Below are 22,154 nucleotides of genomic sequence, written 5' to 3'. Positions count from 1 at the left end.
GTCTATCTTTCAGTTAACTAAAACTCTTTAGCTGTATTTAAATCACTGTTAACCTTTTTGTTGAATTTATTTTTTATACTGGGAAAAAGCACATAACATGAGATCTGCCTTTTTAACAAATTTCTAAATATACAATACGATATTGTTAACTGAGGCAGAACCTTTTCATCTTGCATGCCTGAAACTTTATATTCATTGAACAGCTCCCATTTTTCTCTCTGTCTAGCCCCTGGCCACCACAAGTTTGATTGCTTTAGATACCTCATTTAAGTGGACTCATGCAGTTTTTTTTTTTTTTTTGAAGTATAGTTGATGTACAATATCATGTAAGTTACAGGTTTACAGTGTACTGATTCACAATTTTTAAAGGTTATACTCCATTTATAGTTATTATAAAATATTGGTTATATTCCTTGTGTTTTACAATATATCTTGAAGCTTATTTTATATGTAATAGTTTGTATCTCTTAATCCCCTACTCTATATTGCTTCTCCCCTCTTCCCTTTCTCCACTGGTAACCCTAGTTTGTTCTCTGTATCTGTGAGTCTATTTCTTTTTTGCTGTATTCACTAGTTTGTTGTGTATTTTAGATTCCATATATAAGTGATAGCATACAGTATTTGCCTTTCTCTGGCTGACTTATTTTACTTCGCATAATACCCTCCAAGTCCATCCATGCTGCTGCAAATGGCCAAATTTCATTCTTTTTATGGCTAAGTAGTATTCCATTGCATACATATACACCACATTTTCTTTGTACATTCGTCTGTTGATGGACACTTAGATTGCTTCCATATCTTGGCAGTTATAAATAATGGTGCTATGAACATTGGCATGAATATATCTTTTCCAGTTAGTGTTTTTGGTTTTTTTTCGGGTATATACCCAGGAGCGGAATTGCTGGATCACATGATAGTTGTATTTTTAGTTTTTTAAGAAACTTCCGTATTGTTTTCCACAGTGGCTGAAACACTCTACCTTCCCACCAACAGTGTAGGAGGGTTCCCTTTTATCCACATCCTCACCAACATTTGTTATCTGTGTGTTTTTTTTTTTAATTCACGTTCTTTTATTTATTTATTTATTTATTTATGACTGTGTTGAGACTTCGTTTCTGTGCAAGGGCTTTCTCTAGTTGCGGCAAGTGGGGACCACTCTTCATCGCGGTGCGCGGGCCCCTCACCATTGCGGCCTCTCTTATTGCGGAGCACAGGCTCCAGACGCGCAGGCTCAGTAATTGTGGCTCACGGGCCCAGTTGCTCCCCGGCATGTGGGATCCTCCCAGACCAGGGCCCGAACCCGCGTCCCCTGCATTGGCAGGCAGATTCTCAACCACTGCGCCACCAGGGAAGCCCATCTGTGTTCTTTTTGATGGTAGCCATCCCAAAAGCTGTGAGGTGATATCTCATTGTGGTTTTCATTTGCATTTCCCTGATGATTAGCAGTGTTTAGCATCTTTTCATGTGCCTCTTGGCCATCTGCATGTCCTCTTTGGAGAAATGTCTATTCATTTCTTCTGCTCATTTTTAAATCGGATTTTTTTTTGATATTGAGGTGTATGAGCTGTTTATCTTTTAATTTAATTTTTTATTTTACATTGGGAGTATAGCTGAGTTACAATGTTGTGTTAGTTTCCGGTGTATAACTAAGTGATTCAGTTATACATATATATATATATCCATTCTTTTTCAGATTCTTTTTCCATATAGGTTATTATAGAATATTGAGTAGCGTTCCCTCTGGTATACAGTAGGTCCTTGTTGATTATCTATTTTATATATAGTAGTGTGTATATATTCATCCCAAACTCCTAATTTATCCCTCCCCCCCCACCCATGTTTCCCCTTTGGTAACCGTAAGTTCGTTTTTGAAGTCCGTGAGTCTGTTTCTGTTTCTGAAATAAGTTTACTTGTATCATTCTTTTTAGATTCCACATATAAGTGATATCACATATTTGTCTTTCCCTGTCTGACTTACTTCACTTTGTATGATAATCTCTAGGTCCATCCATGTTGCTGCAAATGGCATTATTTCATTCTTTTTTTATTGCTGAGTAATAGTCCATTGTATATATGTGCCACGTCTTCTGTATCTGTTCATCTGTTGATGGACATTTAGGTTACTTCCATGTCCTGGCTATTGTAAATAGTGCTGCAGTTAACATTGGGGTGCATGTATCTTTTCAAATTATGGTTTTCTCCAGGTAATATGCCCAGGAGTGGGATTTCTGGCTCATATGGTAGTTCTATTTTTGCTTTTTTAAGGAACCACCATACTGTTCTCCACACTGGTTGTACCAACTTACATTCCCACCAGCAGTGTAGGACGTTTCCCTTTTCTCCACCCCCTCTCCAGCATTTATTGTTTGTAGACTTTTTGACGATGGCCATTCTGTCCAGTGTGAAGTGATACCTCATCGTAGTTTTGATCTGCATTTCTCTAATATTTAGCGATGTTGAGCATCTTTTCATGTGCGTTTTGGCCATCTGCATGTTTCCTTTGGAGAAATGTCTATTTAGATCTTCTGCACATTTTTTGACTGAGTTGTTTGTTTTTTTGATATAGAGCTGCATGAGCTGTTTGTATATTTTGGAGATTCATCACTTGTCGGTCGCTTCGTTTGCAAATATTTTCTCCCATTCTGTGGGCTATCTTTTCCTTGGCTGTGCAAAAGCTTTTCAGTTTAATTAGACTCTATTTATTTATTTTTGTTTTTATTTTCATTACTCTAGGAGATGGATCCACAAAGACATTGCTGTGGTTTATGTCAGAGCACTTAACAAAGACCTAGCCATACAGCATGTCCACTTGGTATTCTTTATCTGTCTTAAAAAGAGCAACACTAATTGTTTAAAACAAACATAAGGAAGTTAAGCCATTCTTGGACTTCTTGAACATGACTATATCTACTTCCCAACCTCACAGTTTGTGGGGCTATGTTTGCTTCTAAGCGTTTTATAGTATCCAGCATTACATTTAGGTCTTTAATCCGTTTCGAGTTTATTTTTCTCTGTGGTGTTAGAGAATGTTCTAATTTCATTCTTTTACATGTAGCTGTCCAGTTTTCCCAGCACCACTTATTAAAGAGACTATCTTTTCTCCATTGTGTATTCTTGCCTCCTTTGCTAGTACTTTGTTGAGGATTTTTGCGTCTATGTTCATCAGTGATATTGGGCTGTAACATTTTTTGGGGGGTGTATCTTTGTCTGGTTTTGGTATCAGGGTTATGATGGCCTCATAGAATGAGTTTGGGAGTGTTCCTTTCTCTGCAATTTTTGGAAAGAGTTTCAAAAGGATAGGCATTAATTCTTCTCTAAATGTTTGATAAAATTCACCTGTGAAGCCATCTGGTCCTGGACTTTTGTTTGTTGGAAATTTTTCATCACGGTTTCAATGTCAGTACTTGTGATTGGTCTGTTCACATTTTCTATTTTTTCCTGGCTTAGTCTTGGAAGGTTGTACCTTTCTAAGAATTTGTCCATTTTTTTCTAGGTTGTCCATTTTGTTGGCATATAGTTGCCTGTAGCAGTCTTTTATGATCCTTTGTATTTCTGTGGTGTCAGTTGTAACTTCTTCTTCCTCATTTCTAATTTTATTGATTTGTGCCCTCTCCCTTTTTTTCTTGATGAGTCTGGCTAGTAGTTTATCAATTTTATCTTTTCAGAGAAGCATCTTTTAGTTTCATTGATCTTTTCTATTGTTTTCTTTGTCTCTATTTCATTTATTCTGCTCTGATGTTTATGATTTCTTTCTTTCTACTAACTTTGGACCTTGTTTGTTCTTTCTCTAGTTGCTTTGGGTGTAAGGTTAGGTTGCTTGTTTGAGATTTTTATTGTTTCCCCAGATGCTTGGATCACTATTAACTTCGCCCTTAGAACTGCTTTTGCTGCGTCTCATAGGATTTAGACCGTTGTGTTTTCATTTTCTTTTGTCTCTAGGTATTTTTTCATTTCTTCTTGATTTCTTCAGTGATCCATTGGTTGTTTAGTAGCATATTGTTTAGCTTCCACATGTTTGTGTTTTTTGCAGTTTTTTTCTCATAGTTGATTTCTAGTCTCATAGTGTCGTGGTTGGAAAAGATGCTAGATAGGATTTGAGTTTTCTTAAATTTACCAAGGCTTGTTTTGTAGCCTAGCATGTGATCTCTCCTGGACAGTGTTCCATGTGCACTTGGAAAGAACGTGTATTCTTTTTTTAAAGAATATTAAAAATCGACATATAATTTATTCTTAAAGTATACTTTTGGTAAAAATAATCACAAATATTAAAAAAAGTTCTGCATTTTAGTTTTTGGGTAATAATGCAATTCTATTCATCATGGTGCTAAATTCATTTTTGTTTTTGTTTTTTAATTAAAATTTTTTTTTGTAGTTGATTTAAAATGTTGTGTTAGTTTCTTCTGTACAGCAAAGTGAATCAGTTTTGTACATGCATATATCCACTCTTTCTAGAATGTGTATTCTGATGCTTTTGATGGAATGCTTTCTATATATCAATTAAGTCCATCTGCTCTATTGTGTCATTTAAGGCCAGTGTTTCCTTATTGATTTTCTATCTGGATGATCTGTCCATTGATGTAAGTGGGGTTTTAAAGTCTCCTACTATTACTGTGTTACTGTCGATTCCTCCCTTTATGTCTGTTAATACTTGCTTTATGTATTTAGGATTTCCTATGTTGGATGTATATATATTTACAATTATTATATCTACCTCTTGGACTGATCCCTTAATCATTATGTAGTGTCCTTCTTTTTCTTTTGTAACAGTCTTTATTTTAAAGCCTATTTTGTCTGATATAACCGTTGCTACCCCGGCTTTCTTTAGATTTCCATTTGCATGCAATACCTTTTTCCATCCCCTCATTTTCAGTCTGTGTCTTTATATATGAGGTGAGTCTTTTGTAGACAGCATATATATGGGTCTTTTTGTTTGTTTGTTTCCATTCAGCCGGACTGTGTCTTTTGATTGGAACATTTAGTCCATTTAAATTTAAGGTAATTATTGCTCTGTATGTTCTTATTGCCCTTTTGTTACTTGTTTTGGGTTGTTTTTATAGGTCTTTTTTTTCCCTTCTTCTTTTGTTTTCTTCTCTTGTGATTTGATGACTATCTTTAGTTTTATGTTTGGTATCCTTTTTCTTTTTTTGTGTGTATATCTATTATAGATTTTTGGTTTATGGTTACCATGAGGTTTTTATTTAGCAACCTGTATATATGTGATTGTTTTAATTTGCTGGTCTCTTAATTTCAAATGGATTTCGAAACCCTGCATTGGTACTCTCCTCCCCTCACAACTACTGTTTTTGATATCATATTTTACATCTAATTGTTATGTGTATCCCTTAACTGCTTATTGTGGATATAGATGATCTTACTACTTTTGTCTTTTTAACTTCCTATTAGCTTTGTGCCTGAATGATTTCCTACCTTTTTGTTATATTTGCCTCTACTGATGAGCTTTTTCATTTTGTAATTTTCATGTTTCTAGTTGTGGCCTTTTCTTTTTTCACTTAGAGGAGTTCCTTTAATATTTGTTTAAAGGTGGTTTGATAGTGCTGAACTCTTTTAGGTTTTGCTTATCTGTAAAGCTTTTAATCTCTCCATCAAATCTGAACAAGAGCATTGCTGGATAGAGTATTTTTGGTTGTAGGTCTTTCCCATTCATTACTTTAAATATATCGTGCCACTCCCTTCTGGCCTGCAGGGTTTATGCTGTAAAGTCAGCTGATAGCCTTATGGGAGTTCCCTTGTATATTGTTTGTTGCTTTTCCCTTGTTGCTTTTAATGTTGTCTTAACTGTTTGTCATTTTAACTACAGTGTGTCTTTGTGTATTCCTCTTTAGGTTAATCCTGTATGGGACTTTCTGTGCCTACTGGACTTGGATATCTGTTTCTTTCCCAAGGTTAGAAAAGTTTTCAGCTATGATGTTTTCAAATATGTTCTCTTCCCCTTTCTCTCTCTCTTCTCCTTCTGGGATCCCTATAATGTGAATATTAGTGTGCTTGATGTTGTCCCAGAGGTCTCTTAAACTGTCCTCATTTTTTTTCATTCTGTTTTTCTTCTTTTCTCTTCAGCATCAGTGATTTCCCCTACTTTGTCTTATGGTTTGCTGATCTGTTCCTATTTATCATTTAGTTTACTGTTGATTGTTTCTAATGTATTTTTGATTTCAGTTAGTGTAATCTTCATCTCTGTTTGGTTGTTCTTTATATTTTCCAACTCTTTGTTAAAAACTTCTAAGTTGTCACTCTGTGCATTCATTCTTCTTCTGAATTCTTTGATCATATTTATGATCACTACCCTGAACACCTTCTTGTGTAGATTGCTTCTCTCCAGTTCACTTAGTTCTTCTTCTGGGATTTTATCTTGTTTCTTTGTTTGAGGTTTTATCTTATTTCTCTATCACCACATTTTACCTAAGATACTGTTTTTATTTTTTTTCTATCTGGTAGGTTGATTATGTTTCCCAAGAATTCAGTTCCTCTCATCACCCAAGCGATATGCTCTAGGAGTTCCCCCTATGAGGGCTGCATGGGTCCTTCTGTTGCTGTGGGCTGTGTGGGCAGTCTGATAGGCTTGGTTGACTCCCAGTCTGCTAGTTTGCCAGGCCCTGCTTTGTGCAGAGGCTGCTGGCCGCTGGTTAGTGGTACTGGGTCATGAAGTGGCTGTTTACAGAACCCCTAGGCTCCCCGGAGCTTATGCTGGCTCACTGATGGGCAGAGTCAGGATCCCGAAGACTCTGGGGCTGTTGTCCACTCACTGGTGGTTGAAGCCAGGTCCTGGGGTTAGTGCTGGACTGCTCGCAGACAGCACCAGGTCCTGGAGTTTGGTTGCCTAGGGATCCCAGAGCTGGTGTCAGGTCATTGGCTGGTGGGGCTGGTTCCTGACAGAGTTGGATATGGGGTGTGGGGTGTCCTGAAGCTTGTGTTGGCCCGATAATGGGCAGGGCAGGGGTCCTGCTGGTCTCAGGGCAGGGTCTGGCCTGCTGTGGGCAGGCTGGGCCTGCAGGCTGTTGGATTGTCATTTTCTTGCATCTAGTGCCTGCCCCCTGGTTGGTGAGGCTGCTCCAGAGGCTAGAGCAAGCTTTCTGGAAGGCAGCCGGTTGGGGCAGTAGATTCTGGAGCTGGTGCCTGTCCACTGGTGGTTGGATTTGAGTCCTGGGCCCTCTGGTGGGCAGGGCCATATTTGAGGCATGTCTAGAGGTGCTGTGGGCTCAGGAGGTCTTTAGGCAGTCTGTTTGCTGATGGGTGAGACTGTGTCCCCACCCAGTTGCTTGGCCAGAGGCGTCCCACCACTGGTCCTACAGGCTGTTTTGGGGGACACAAGTCTCAGTGCTGATGAGTGGGGTGGGATTCCACAATGGCACCCACGAGCACAAGCATTCATGAGGTAGAAGGGGTCCGCGGTGTGAGCTGCAGCTGCCCCCCACCTCTCTGGGAGACTCTCCAAGATCCGCAGATAGGTCTGGTCCAGGCTTCTATCAAATTACTGCTTTTACCCTGGGTCCTAGAACATGTGAGATTTTGTGTGCGCCCTTCCATGGTGAAGTCTCTATTTCCCCCAGTCCTGTGGGGCTCCCGAAATTATGCCCCGCTGGCCTTCAAAGCCAAATCCTCTGGGGGCTTGTCTTCCTGGTATAAGACTCTGGGGCTGGGGAGCCTGACATGGGCACAGAGCTCTAACTCCTATGGGAGAACCTCTGGAATGTAATTATTCTCCAGTTTGTGGGTTACCCATCTGGGAGTATGGGACTTGACTGTATTGCAAGTCTGCCCCTCCTACCTGTCTTGCTGTGTTTCCTTCTTTATGTCTTTAGTTATAGAAGATCTCTTCCGGTGGGTTCTGGTCCTTCTCATTGATGGTTGTTCTGCAGATCATTGTGATCTTGATGTGTTCTTAAGAGCAGGTGAGCTCAGGGTCTTTCTACTCTGCCATCTTGGTCCTACTGGACTCATGCAGTATTAATCATTCCATGACTGGCTAATTTAATTTAGAATAATATTCTCAAATTCCATCCATGTTGTAGCATATGACAGAATTTCCTTTCTTTTATGGTGGAAAAATACTCAGTTGAATGTGTATCTTTATCCATTTAGCTATTGATGGACATTTGGATTGTTTTCATATCTTGGCTATTGTGAATAATGGTGTAGTGAATGTGGGAGTGCAAATATCTCTTTGATATTTTGATATTTCTGATTCCAATTCTTTTGAATAAATACCTAGAAGTGGGATTGCTGAGTCATAGGGTAGTTCTATTTTTAACTTTTTGAGGAACCACTGTACCGTTTTCCATAGTGGCTGCACCATTTTACATTACCACTAACTGCACAAGGGTTCTGATTTCTCCATATCCTCGTCAACATTTGTTATTTCCTGGTTTTGTGTTTTGATAATATATTCTAACAGGTGTGAAGTGACCCCTCATTGTGGTTTGGATTTGCATTTCCCTGGTGATTAGTGATGTTGAGCATCTTTTCGTATACCTGTTGGCCATTTATACATCTTTGGAGAAATATCTATTCAAATCCTTTGCTCATTTAAAAGAGTCTGATTGTTTTTTTGCTGTTGAATTGTAGGAGTTCCTTACATATTTTGGATGTTAACCCCTTTTCAGATACACGGTTTGCAAATCTTTCCTTTCATTCCATAGGTTGCTTTTTCACTCTGTTGATAGTTTCCTTTGCTGTGCAGAAGCTTTTTAGTTTGATGTAATCCCACCTACTTATTTTTGCCTGGTTGCTTGTGCTTTTGGTGTCATATCCATGAAATCATTGCCAAGACCAACATAGTGAACCTTTCCCTCTATGTTTTCTTTTAGGAGTTTTATAGTTTCAGGCCTTAAGTTTAAGTCTTTAATCCATTTTGAGTTGAATTTTGTGTATTATATAAGAGAAAGGTCCATTTTCTTTCTTTTACATCTGGATATCCAGTTTTCCCAGCACCATTTGTTGAAACAGACTGTGTTTTTCCCCTTGTGTATTCTTGGCACTCTTGTCAAAGATCGTTTGACCATATATAGATAGATTTATTTTTGGTCTGTAGATTTTGTTCCATTGGTTTATGTGTCTGTCTATATGCCAGTACCATACTGTTTTATTACTTGTAGCTTTGTAATATGTTTTGAAGTCAGAAAGTGTGAGACCTTCAGCTTTGTTCTTTCTCAAGCTTGTTTTGGCTATTTAGGGTCCTTATGGTTCCCAGTGGATTTTAGGACTGTTTTTTCTGTTTCTGTAAAAAATGCCATTGGGGTTTTGATAGGGAGTGTGTTGAATCTGTAGTTTCTTTGAGTAGTATGGACATTTTATCAACATTAAATCTTACAATCTATGACATAGGAGATCCTTCCATTTATTTGTGTCTTTAATTTCTTGTAGCAATGTTTTGTAGTTTTCAGTGTAAAAGTATTTTGCCTCCTTGGTTAAGTTTATTCCTGAGCATTTTATTGTTTTTGATGCTATTATAAATGGAATTGTTTTCTTAATTTTTTTTGTGTGTTGTTTGTTGGTACTGTATAGAAGCATATCTGATATTTGTTGATTTTGTACTGAAACTTTTATGAATTTGTTTATAGTTCAAACAGTTTGTGTGTGTGTGTGTAATTTGTAGGGTGTTCTACATATAAGATCATTTTGTACGCAAACAGAGATACTTCTACTTTTTCCTTTCCAATTGGATGCCCTTTATTTTTCTTGCCTAATTGCTTTGGCTAGAACTTCCAGTACAGTTGGTTCTATATATCTGCAGGGTCAGCATCTATGGGTCCAACCAATTGCAACTAAAAAAAAATTTGGAAAGTAAAATTACAGAAAGTTCCATAAAGCAAAAGTTGAATTTGTTGTGCACTAAGAACTATTTACGTAGTTTTTATTCATATTATATTATTATATTACTTAATAGTAATCTAGAGATGATTTAAGTATGTGGGAGGATGTGTAGGTTATATACAAGTACTCTTTCATTTTATGTAAGGGACTTGAGCATCTGTAGATTTCGGTATCCATGGGGGTAGAGGGGCCTGGAACCTATCCCCTGAGGATACTGAGGGATGAGTGTACTGTGTTGAATATAAGAGTCAATAGTGAGTATACTTTCCTTATTCCTGACCTTAGAGGAAAGACTTTCAGTATGATGTTAGCTGTGGGCTTTTCATATGAAGCTTTTATTATGCTGAGGTAATTTTTCTATTCCTAGAGAGTTGAGAATTTTTATCATGAAAGGGCATTGAATTTTGTCAAATGCCTTTTATGCATCAATAGAGATGATCATATGATTTTTATCCTTTGTTCTATTAGTGTGGTGTGTTACATTGGTTATCATATGTTGACCATCTTTGTATCTTTGCAATAAATTCAACTTGGTCATAGTGTATGATCCTTTAATACGTTTTAAATTTGGTTTGCTAATATGTTTAGGATTTTTGCATTTATATTCATCAGGGTTATTGGCCTTTAGTTTTCTTTTATTGTAGTGTCTTTTTCTGGCTTTGGTATTAATGTAATGCTGGCCTCATATGATGAGTTAGGAAGTGTTCCCCTTTCTTCAATTTTTGGAAAAGTTTAAGAAGGACTGGTATTAATTCTTCTTTAAATGTTTGATGGAATTCACCAGTAAAGCCATCTGGTACTGGGTTTTTCTTTGTTGGAAGGTGTTCGATTACTAATTCTATCTTCTTACTAGTTATATATCTCCCCAGATTTTCTGTTTCTTTATGGTTCAGTCTCAATAGGTTGTGTTTGTAGGGATTTCTCCATTTCCTCTAGGTTATTCTTGGCATGTAATTAATTGTTCATAGCAGTCCCTTAGGGTCCTTTATATTTCTGTGGCATCAGTTGAATGGTCTCCTTTTCATTTATGATTTTATTTATTTGAGTCTTCTCTCTCTCTTTTTTAGTTAGCCTAGCTAAAAAAATGTCATTTGTTAATTTGCATAAAACCAACTCTTTGTTGACTTTTTCTGTTGTTTTTCTATTCTCTATTTCATTTATTTCTGCTATACTTTTAATTGTAATATCTTTCCTTCTGCTAGTTTTAGGCTTAGGTTTTTCTTCTTTATCTAGTTCCTTGAGGTGTAGTTAGGTTATTTGAGATATATATATATATATATATATATATATATGTGTGTGTATTTTTTTTTGATGTAGGCATTTATTGCTCTAAATGCTCCTCAGTACTACTTTTGCTTCATCTCCATACATTTTTGTGTATTGTGTTTTCATTTGTTTCAAGATATGTTTTTAATTTCCTCTTTGATCCATTGGTTGTTCAAGAATGTGTTAATTTCCACATGCATGTGAATTTTCCATTTTTTCTTCCTGTTATTGATTTCAAATTTTATACCAGTTTGGATAAGATATTTGGTATGATTTTAGTATTCTTAAATTTGTTAAGACTTGTTTTGTCACCTGGAGACCGTTGTACGTGCTTTCTGCTGCTGTTGAGTGAAATGTTCTGTATATTTCTGTTAGGTTCATTTAGTCTGTAGTGTTGTTCAAGTCCTCTGTTTTCTCTTTGATCTTCTGTTGGGGTTCTAGCTGTTATTAACAGTGAGGTGGTAAAATCTAATGTTATCGTGTTGCTGTCTATTTCTCTCCTAATTTCAGTCAGTGTTTGCTTTGTGTATTTAAGTGCTTTGGTGTTGGGTCTAGAAATATTTATAATTGTTCTGTCTTCCTGGTGAATTGACCATTTTATCATTATATAATGTCCTTCTTTGTCTCTTGAGACATTTTTTGACTTAAAGTCTAATTTGTCTGATATAAATATGGCCACACCTGCTCTCTTTCGGTTACCACTTGCATGGATATCTTCTTCCATGCTTTCACTTTCAGCATATGTGTGTCCTTAAATCTAAAGTGAGTCTCTTTTAAACAGCATCTAGTTGGGATTTTCTTTTTTTTTTTTTAAATCCTTTCAGTCATTGTGTCTTTTGAGCATGGAGTTTAAATTATTTATATCTAAAGTAGTTATTGATGGAGAAGGATTTACTTTTGTTATTTTGTTAATTGTTTTCTGTCTTATAATTTTTTTTGTCTCAACATCTTTTGCTGTCTTTTTATGTGTTTTGATTTTTTTTTCGTAGTATCATGCTTTGATTTATTTCTCGTGTGTGTGTGTGTGTGTGTGTGTGTTTTCTGTAGGTATTTTCTTTGTGGTTACCATGGGGCTCATCTAAAATGTTTTATAGTTACAGCAATCTATTTTAAGCTGATAACAATTTAACTTCAATTTCATACAAAAATTTTGCACTTTTATTTTTCCCTCCTCAATACTTTATAGTATTGATTGCACAAATTACATCTTTTTATATTGTGTTCTTTAACATACATTTATAGTTATAATTTAAAAAATATTTTTGTTTTTTAACTAATGTACCAGAATTAAAATGATTTATGTACCATCATTACAGTATTATAGTATTTTGTATTTGTCTGTGTATTTCTTTTTACCAGCAGACTTTATATTTTCATATGCTTTCCTGTTGCTGTTTAGTGTCTTTTTGTTTCAGTTTGAATGACTGCCTTTAGTATTTCTTGTAAGGCAGGTCTAGTGGTGATAAATTCCCTCAGCTTTTGTTTATCTTTGAAAATTTTTCCTTCCTTCATTTTGAAGGACAGTTTTCCTGGATACAGCATTCTTGGTTGGCAGGTTTTTTGTTTTTTGTTTTTTCTTTCACCAGTTTGAATGTATTAATTGCATTTTTTCCTGGTCTGCAAACTTTCTGCTGAGAAATCTGCTGCTAGGTTTGTGGGAGTTCCTTTGTATGTGACAAGTACTTTTTTTCTTGCTGCTTTCAAAATTCTCTGTCTTGACTTTCGAGAATTTGATTATAATGTGTCTTGGTGTGGACATATTTGGGTTCATCCTGTTTGGGGTTCATCCTATTTAAACTCTCTTGGGTTTCTTAAATCTGGATATCCATTTCCTTCTCCATATTTGGGGATTTTTCAGCCATTTTTTTCTTTAAATAAACTTTCTGTCCTTTCTCTCTCATCTTCTAAGACCCCAAAATGTGGATATTAGTCCCTATAAATACCATAGGTATCCCATAAGTACTTTAGGCTTTTTTCACTCTTTTTTCATTATTTTTTCTTTTTGTTTTTCTGACTAGATAATTACAAACAACCTGTCTTCAAGTTTGTTGATTCTTTATTCTGCTTCATCGAGAATTGGTTGAACCCCTTTAATGAATTTTTCAGTTTAGTTACTTCATTCTTCAGCTGCAAAATTTCTGTTTGGTTCTTTTATCTCTTTATTGATATTCTGATTTTGTTTATGCATCATTTTCATAAGCTCATTGAGCATCTTTATGTCAGTTATTTTGAACTCCTTGTCAGGTAATACGTATAACTCTGGTTTCTTTAGGCTTGATTTCTGGAGACTTATTTTCTTTCCTTGAGTGGATCATGGTCATGTGTTTTTTTTTGTCTTTTGTTTTTATGTTCCTTGTAGCTTTGTGTTGGTAACCACACCTGTAAAAAAAAAATGGCTACCTCTCCTAATCTTTCTGTACTGGCTTCATACATAGAAAGGTTTTCACTATTCAGTTCAGCTGGGGATGATCAGGGCTCTCAAACCTTTTCTGTAGTTGCGTCTTTTTCACTTGTCTGGGTAGATTCCTGATTAGAGGAATTTTAGGTTTCTTTTTTTCAGGGGGGCAGCTTGTAATCTCTTGCTCCCTCTGGTGTCTGTCTGCTGTACTGTGGTTGCTCTGAAGCAGCAGCACACTAAACAGCTCTTTTTGTTCTCAGCAGCCACTAGGCATCTAGCATATGCCAGTTCCCATCAGCTCCCTGAGTAGAGCTGGGCAGAAACCAGTCCCTTGGGCAATTCCCTGAAAAGCCAGAGTGTGCAATGCGTGCGCCATTCTTCTGTTTCCCCATCTGTTGAGTTTTTAGTTTTGTTAATACTGTTTTTCATCTCTAAAAGTTCTAAGGTTTTATCTTAGACCAAACTGGCTTTTTTTATATTCTGTTGGTCTTTGTTTACTTTTGTGATTTGATCTTCATTTTTTTTAACATTTAAAATATAGTTATTTACATTCTATGCCTAGAAATTCCATTACCTGAAGTCCCTGGGGATTTAGTCCTCGTTTGTATCTACTTGTTCACTGTGACTTGTTTTTTTCCCTTTATTTGCTGATCTTTGCTGATGAACTCATATTTGCCTGATTTTATCTGTGTGAAACTTGGAAGACCAAATTGAGGATGATTTCCTGTATAGAGGGTTTGTGATTGCCCCTAATGGGAACCCCTACTGACCTGGGACACTTTTGTCTCCTCTATGGATCCTGGCTCAATGAGGATGTTGTAGATTCAGCTCTCCCACCTTGTAGTGGGTCCAAGGCTTAGTATTTGATCCTAGGGCAATGCTGGCTTTTGTGGTAGCTTTCAGCTGGAGTTTGTCTTTTATATTTGTTTATTTGTTTTGTTTTTTTCTTTGGATGTTTCTCTTATGCCTTTCAAGCTCAGCAGTGCATTAAAAAAAGTGTGTTTTATCTTGGGGGACTCTTTACAATATCTTGCCTGCTATACTATAGAAAGCCTGGAGTAAGCTTTTTGAAAATGGGTGTTCAGAAATTTTCATACTTATAGTTTTATTACCCTAAACTGTGTCATTTCTCATATCTGTATACTCTAAAATATGGACAGTTTTCAAACCTGTTTATAAATCTTGCAGATCAAAATCTTAGATTTTAGAAGCCATTTGTTACAATTATTAAAATAGATATTTTTCAAGAACAGCTAATTGTCATCAGGAAGCTGTCTCCTAACATTACTTTTATAAAAATTTTTCTCATAATTGGTGGATAGATGGAAATATGTACATCATAAATAAATAAATGTAACCAGAGATGCACTGCTTTTATTTGTATGAGGTACTTTTTTTTATCCATGACAGTCATTGAGATCAAGTACTGACATAAATTTAACTGGTAACCAGTCCTTCAAATCTCTGTATTACCAATCGTTAACCCAAGATTTAAAAAATCAAGAAACATATTTATATTGCATAATATTAGTAATGTTTTATTAATTACTATAAAGTTTGCTCTACTATAGATTTAGTATATGTCCAAGAACTTTCACCTTTTTTTATGTTATGTTTTTTAATGTACATAATCTGTTTGTAAAGTAATACATATATAATTCATAAATCAGTATTTCTAAAGTGGTCCATACTTAAAGGTTTTAAAGATTGGGGACTTGATCTAACGTTTGAAGACTGTTCTATATGATAGAGATAAACATTGTTCTAAAATTCCTCTGTGTGTAAATTTTATCTTCCTAACTCAATTGGAAGAACTCTGAGGTCAGTGATTACTTCCAAATTACTTGTGTATATCTTATGTTACCTACCGTAGTATTTGGCACATTTTTTGACACTCAGCATTTTAATAAATCAAGGTTATTTTTTGTCAAATATAGTGAGTCTGCAGACCAGCTGGGGAGATCATTTCAAATTCACATTTCCTAACCCCTGCTCCCTCTCACTCCATGTAGTTACTCAGTTTCTCTAGGGTAGGGCCCAGGTAATTCTGATGCTGCTATCCATTTACTAGGCTGTGTAAAACACTGCTATGATGATGATGATGATTGCATTGTAATAAGTCTCATCTTTTGATTAAAATGAAAAAAGAATTACGTTTGATGGTTATTAAAGAAAGTGGGATAGGAGAAATGATGAATCAGTCCTTTCCGTAGGTGATGACAGCAGTAGAAAATAATGGAATTGTCTTGCTTGGAGATAATGAGGTACGTGTGTGGCATTTGTGTGAGATGGAAGAAGGGGATAATGAAGAATTTCGTGTTCCTTCCTTCCACCTCCCAGCTTTATGTGGTGAACTCTATTTGAGGGGGAGGTGCCAACAAAATAAAGGGTGCCTTTGATTGTAGGCTGAATCTCTCTTCTGAGAAAGTATTATTTAATATTCTTTTGACCACTGTATCAGTTTAGTTCAGGTTGTAAACAAGTCAGAAGCTGAGAAACAGTCCACAGTCTTAATGAACTACCTGTAAGGGATATAGTAACAGGTTTACTTTGAATCTTTAAAGCATGACTACCTTTCCTTTGGGGATCAACAGTGCTGCTTTCACAATTTCAAAAGAGGGTTTGCTTTTATTTCCTTTTCTATTTGTTTCATCTCAACTGGAGAGGATAGGAATACAAAGACCAATGAAACCTGTTCCCTGTTCTGGAGGGACTCAGAGCCTGCAGAGGGAGATAGACATAGAGACAAACAAGTGCAGTAGAAAGTTACAGCTCCTTGTCATCTGAGTGATCAGAACACAGAATAAAGAAGGAAGGGGGAAGCAGGAGCGAGTGCTCAAGCAAAGTTCACAGCCTTTGAACTAAGGCTTGAAGGATAAGTAGTCCTTTGCCAAGCGGCTCTGTGAAAAATTGAGTTGGTGGGAGGAAGAGGCTGTCGGGCAGGAGGAGCATTATGCAGAGGCCCTGTGTGTCATGCGGCGCAGAGGCAGACAGCAGCCCGGAGGGGCAGCGTTTCATGAGAGGACCAGGCGGGAGAGGAGGCAGGGCCCTGCATGCGTGCCTCAGCAAGAAGTGGCCCTGGGGGCAGTGGTGGCCCTTGGGTGATTTAGGCAAAGGGTCAGCATGATTAGATTGTGTTCTGGGTATGCTGGCATGTTTTAGAGACATTCCGGGTTTTGAATTCCATGGCCTGCTTTCTCATGGCCCATGAAAGAGCTTTTAATATGGTGCTTATAAAAACTTTATTTGGCATATTGGGAGAAGGGTTTGGTAAAGGCGAGATGCCAGTGCTGGGGACAGAGGCTCTCTCCTTGATCACACTTTACTCAGGCTACTCTGAGCCTTCTTTTCAACTAGGCTTTGACCTCGGCCTTCCAGTCTGTCCTGTCCTTGCAGCCTGCACAGTCCCATCTCAGCAAAGAATTCTGCTACATCGGTTTAGTGAGAATCCCATACCCTTGCTATCTGACCACCTGCATATCTAATCAAGTTCCTCAGCCCCTACCTTTGATGTGTAAGCTCTTGACCTGCTTCCAGCAAGAATCCTGTTTGGCCAGTTTAGCGAGAATCCCCCTACCTTGATGTTTCCTCAGTAATTTTCCTTCCACTGACGCCCTCCCTGTGCTCCTTGGCTGTAAATCCCCAGATGTCTTTGCTGTATCCAGAGTTGATCTTTCTTCCGTATTGTAATATCCCTGTGCAAGAATCTTGAATAAACTCTTTCTACTGTTTTAACAAGTATTAGAATAATTATTTCTTTGACACCAGTTAAGAAAAGATTCACATTTCATGATGAAATCCCGTACACATTTCACTGTGGTAGTACGTATTGAGAATAAGGTTAGAGAAGCCCATAGTAACCTTAAAAAAATTAGTAGGCCAGAAAGTAGAGCCTCTCCAGACTTAGGGCAGAAGAATAGGGTGATACATGGGGCTTAGGACAAGGATTTAGCAGATGCTGAGATTGGTATCTAATTATCCTTTCATTGCATCCTGTCTTTGTGAATTTTATCAGTGGTGAATACAGTTGACCTAAGGGGGAAGATTATTTAGCTGCTAATGAGTCACTAGCTAGTTATCTTGGGTAAGTCATTTACCTTTTCTTCTGGCACTTATTGGTACACCTCATTTTGGTACTCTCCTTTTCACTATAGAAATTATTTGTTGACTGAACGGCGCTACTAAATTATGCCACTGGTCCTTCTGGCCACTCTAGATTCTTTCTGCTTACTGCTTAGATACTAAAAACTAGAGGGAAATAAATTTGGTATCAGTGGCCGCTTGTTTAAACCTGGGGATTGATTTTCTAGTAAGTTCTTAACTACTAGTGGCCAAAAAGCATGCTAAGGAGGAAAGCCTTGAATAGAAAAGGTTGGTACCAGCTTGGTTGAATACTTCTATTATATATATATATATATATATACTTCTACCTTCCCTTCCTCTCCAGGAGAGGGAAAAACCAAGGGAGGGAAGAGTATGTCAAATAGGAAACTCTGCTCTCTGTTCGGCCAGGATTGAGTATTTATCACGCAGTTGCTTCTACTCTGTGTGCTCTTTGCGACAGTCCTTTCACACTGTACTGTCATCTTTTTAAGCCTATCTCACGTACAATGCTGCAAACTCCTTGAGACTGAGAACCCTGTAACTGATTCCCATATCAGTCAAGCAGTGGTGCTGGTATAGTTGGCTTTCAGAATTGCTTGCTGTGTCCTATTAAACAGCAGGAATATGTCAGTAAAATACATCCCTCTCCAAAAGTCCTTTGGTACAGTCGTGTACACAGTAGCTACTTGATGGGTGTTCAGTAAATATATACAATTGAGTCACTCATTCTCTGGAAAACGTTGAAGTACTTTTAAGAATCTGAGGTGGTGCTATGTAGATATGGTATTTGCCTTTTAAATTCTGGTCATTTTAAAAATAAACTTCTGAGGTGTTTTGCAGAGAGGTTTCCCCCTACCCCTCATATTCATGTTCATGAGTTAAAGTCATCAGTTAAAATTTTACTGTACTTTAAAAAATTTATTCAGGAAGTGTATTGACATTTAAGTTGATACGATTATTAGCTTATATTCAGGAATAATTACTGGATTTTGTTAGATTTACTAAATATATCTAAACTGGATGTAGTCTTTAGTCAACGACTAAAGCTTTGGGACTTCCCTGGTGGCGCAGTGGTTGAGAATCCACCAGCCAATGCAGGGGACACGGGTTTAAGCCCTGGTCTGGGAAGATCCCACATGCCGCGGAGCAACTAAGCCCATGTGCCGCAACTACTGAGCCTGTGCTCTAGAGCCTGTGAGCCACAACTACTGAGCCTGTGTGCCACAACTACTGAAACCTGCGCACCTTAGAGCCCGGGCTCTTAAATAAAAGAAGCCACCGCAATGGGAAGCCCGTGCACCACAAAGAAGAGCAGCCCCCACTTGCCTCAACCAGAGAAAGCTCACACACAGCAACAAGGACCCAACGCAGCCAAAAAAAAATTTTTAAAAAAGACTCAAGTTTTGACTACTAGAGTGTTAAGTTAAATCAAATTTAATGATTTAAAGAACAAACATCCATTGTAATTTCTGGCATGAGTTTACTGTAAGGTTTTTGCACTTGTGGGAGTGAAAGAGCTAGGAAGTTTCTAAAACAATATAATACCGTATTTTTAGATATAATTTAGGCAGATGTTTTCTTGTATCCCCTGGGGACTCAGTTGTGTTAGCCTGTAATGTCTTATGGCAAGCTGTAGTGAAAGATCTCCCAGAGGAATGTTTTGGGGTAGAGGGGAGTATCTTAGGGAGGATTGTGTCTAGAAATAAAACATAGGCTCAACCTCTCCCTGTCCACCTCCTGAAGAGGGGTAATCGCCCTTTGTATACCCCAGTTCAGATATAGAAGCGACATCGCTTCTTGGTTAAGGGCACATGCTCTGAAGTCAGACTGTGTGAGTTCAAATCCAAGCTCTGCCATTTACTAGCTCTGTGACCTTGGGAAGCCACTTAATTTCTTTATGTTTCAGGTTCTTTATCTGTAAAATGGAATAACAATAGTGCCTATCTTATAGGGTTGTTGTGAGGTTTAAATGACTGAACACATATAATGCCCTTAGAACAGTGCCTGGCACCTAGTAGAAGCTATGTAACTGTTAGCTGCCATCATTATTATTATTACATTTAGATAAAGGAAGTGAATATGCCAAAGTTTTAAGTGCTTACCTTAGGACTACTGGATTACACATGATTTTAATTGTTAAGAATTTCTGTATTTTAAGTCATGGATTTATTCCTTTTTATACCCAAAAATAATTGTGTTAAATTTTAATACAAAAGTTGTATTAAATTTACAGTGTGAAGTATAACCTTCTGGCATACTGAAATGCTTCTTTTAAGTGTAAGAAAGCCAGATGGGAATCCGAATTGTCCGCAGGTGGCTAGGTAAACGAGGAATCAGAGCAGGGCACAGAGGAGGAGAGGTGTGTGGTGACATCAGTGTTCTCAATTGGCAGTGGACATACCTATGGTATGTGTAATGCTTAAGAGCATAAATTTTGTAGACACAACATCCCTGAGGTTGGTTTATTCCCAGTTTAGTCATTTATAAGGTGTATAATTCCTTATCTGTAAAATGAGTAAAATACATACCTGGTTGGATGGATTGTCAGATTTAAGTTATTAGATACACATTACATGCTTGGCAATAGTTAGTTGTTCAGTAATGGTACCAAAGAAACAAAACCAAGGCGAAAGGAAGATTCACAGTGGCTCATCAGGATGTATTTTTTCTTCTACTCAGTGTTGAAGATACACAACTAAACTCATGTTCCTTGGGCTTCCTTTTTTCCTATGCTTACCATTTTCTTCATGTCAATACACTCATTCTTCAGACTGAGTACAAATATACTTGCATTGATTACTGCTTTAAACATGCTAATGGAATCTCTCTCTTGAGACTGCATTGATTTTACTGAAACCAAATTTAAAGGCAGGTTTTAAGTCAGGCGTTTACAAGTTGAGGATAATTTTGATAGTGCCATTGTGTATGCTGGAATATAATGTTCTTCTCTTGTCTTTTTTGAATCATGAGGCTTATATTTTTGCCCCTTAGAAATTATAGATAATGGTTTGATGAGCAAGATTTTGGTGGAGTTCTGAAAAGTTCTTCTAATTCTGTATTTGTCTTCCTTCTCTTTTAAGGAAATACATTTCTCTTCATCTTTCTAAAAATAATGCTTGATAGATATTTTTCTCTTCAGAGGAATTAATTTCACCTTAGTGAAGTTTACGTAATAGTGACTTAAATTAGAAATACAGTTCCCTGTTCAACTGCCTTTTAAAAGTAAGAACATTGCAATTTTACATATATGATTACATCTGAGTTCAGCCAGGGAAGCAGAATCCTATAAGCGATATAGATAAAGGCTTTTGCTGTGGGATTAAAGTTACACAGTTGCGGGGACTGGTTAAGCATTCTCTATGTGGTTGCTGCTCTGGAGTCTGGTATTAAGAGGCTGAAACCTGCAGGGCCATCCAGTTAGGAAGGCAAGATGAATGTGAAGCGGGGGAGAGCAGGACACATTGGAACCTCTGAGGACAAACTGGAACTCACATCTATCTCTCACTGCTTTCCAGCCTCTAAGGTGGGTGACGTGCAGGGTAAGCTGACGCCCTTCATCGTAGAGGTACACGGTCACGTGGACCGGGATTCAGAGCAGCTGAAGTAGGTGATCCCGTGGGAGCCGAAGGAGCTGTGAAAGCCTCCCTGCTGCCCCATACCCACAAGACACGCCAACAGATCGTCTGTGTCAGGCGTGAGCTGCAGCTGTGTCTGGCCCTGCCCTGCCCCTCAAAGCTAATGAATGTGCCAATACTAACCCCAGACCATAGAGGGAAGGGAATTCTGGGAAATGTAGTTCCAGCTTAGCTAAGTTAACGTACCAGAAGCCACCACAGCCTGTCCCATGTCGCCTTGGCCATCCCTTCTAAGTATGGGATGTGGCCACCCTAATCTTAACCATACTTAACTTCCAATTAAAGATAACAGCAAATTATGCTTTTGCCTCATATGATGCAACTATCCTAGGTAGACCAAAAACATGCTAATCCTCTCCTTAAAAGAAGATAGATATGAAGTCCCTTTATCCCTCTTTGGGTGATGTTCACTTCTGAGTCACACTCTCCTTTTATACCCTGTGACTTCAGTATTAACATAAAAAACTAGCTAATGTTAACACTTTAATATTGGGAGATAGGGGAATGGGGAAGGGGAATAAAAAGGAAGAAATAATTGGTGGATACATATGCATATATATTTATAGCAGTATAAGGAAGAAATATAAGTATTACAGTCCTTGTTTCTGCAACTAGTCGTGTGGTGATAGACGGTATTTATAATTACCTTCTTCTACTACTCATTCCATATTCCCTTTGCCCTCAGTAAACACTTTAGTTGATTATAATTCCTTGCATGGTGAGGTAACCCAAGCTTTCATTCCTGAAGAGTCTGGGCCATCAGAAGTCTTAACTGTATTGGGTTATTGTAATTTTCCATTGACTTATCTCAGGACATGGGAGTAATAAGAAGTGCCCCAGAGGATCTTCTGCATTTAGATATACTCCTCTTTAGGCAGTTATGTAATAGCAATCCAGTTTCCCCTTGATAGTCAGGACCAGTC

At 37.6% G+C, this 22,154-nt stretch overlaps 1 protein-coding gene across 5 annotated transcripts in view; it reads left to right on the top strand.

The window, feature by feature from the left end:
• The window catches only part of MARK1 (microtubule affinity regulating kinase 1), a 146,245-nt gene that overhangs the window by 6,692 nt on the left and 117,399 nt on the right, over nucleotides 1–22,154 (top strand). For 4 of the 5 annotated variants that reach the window (XM_057558467.1, XM_057558460.1, XM_057558471.1 and 1 more), the window contains exon 2: nucleotides 5,844–5,903. The exons of the other annotated variant lie outside the window; for it this stretch is intronic. In XM_057558467.1, coding sequence (XP_057414450.1) covers nucleotides 5,844–5,903 — 60 coding nt within the window. The remainder of the gene's footprint in view (nucleotides 1–5,843; nucleotides 5,904–22,154) is intronic. 5 annotated transcript variants of the gene reach the window in all.

This window comes from Balaenoptera acutorostrata, chromosome 1 (genome assembly GCF_949987535.1).
Source record: "Balaenoptera acutorostrata chromosome 1, mBalAcu1.1, whole genome shotgun sequence".
NCBI classification, from domain to species: Eukaryota; Metazoa; Chordata; class Mammalia; order Artiodactyla; family Balaenopteridae; genus Balaenoptera; species Balaenoptera acutorostrata.
This window is presented reverse-complemented; position numbering and strand designations above follow the sequence as displayed.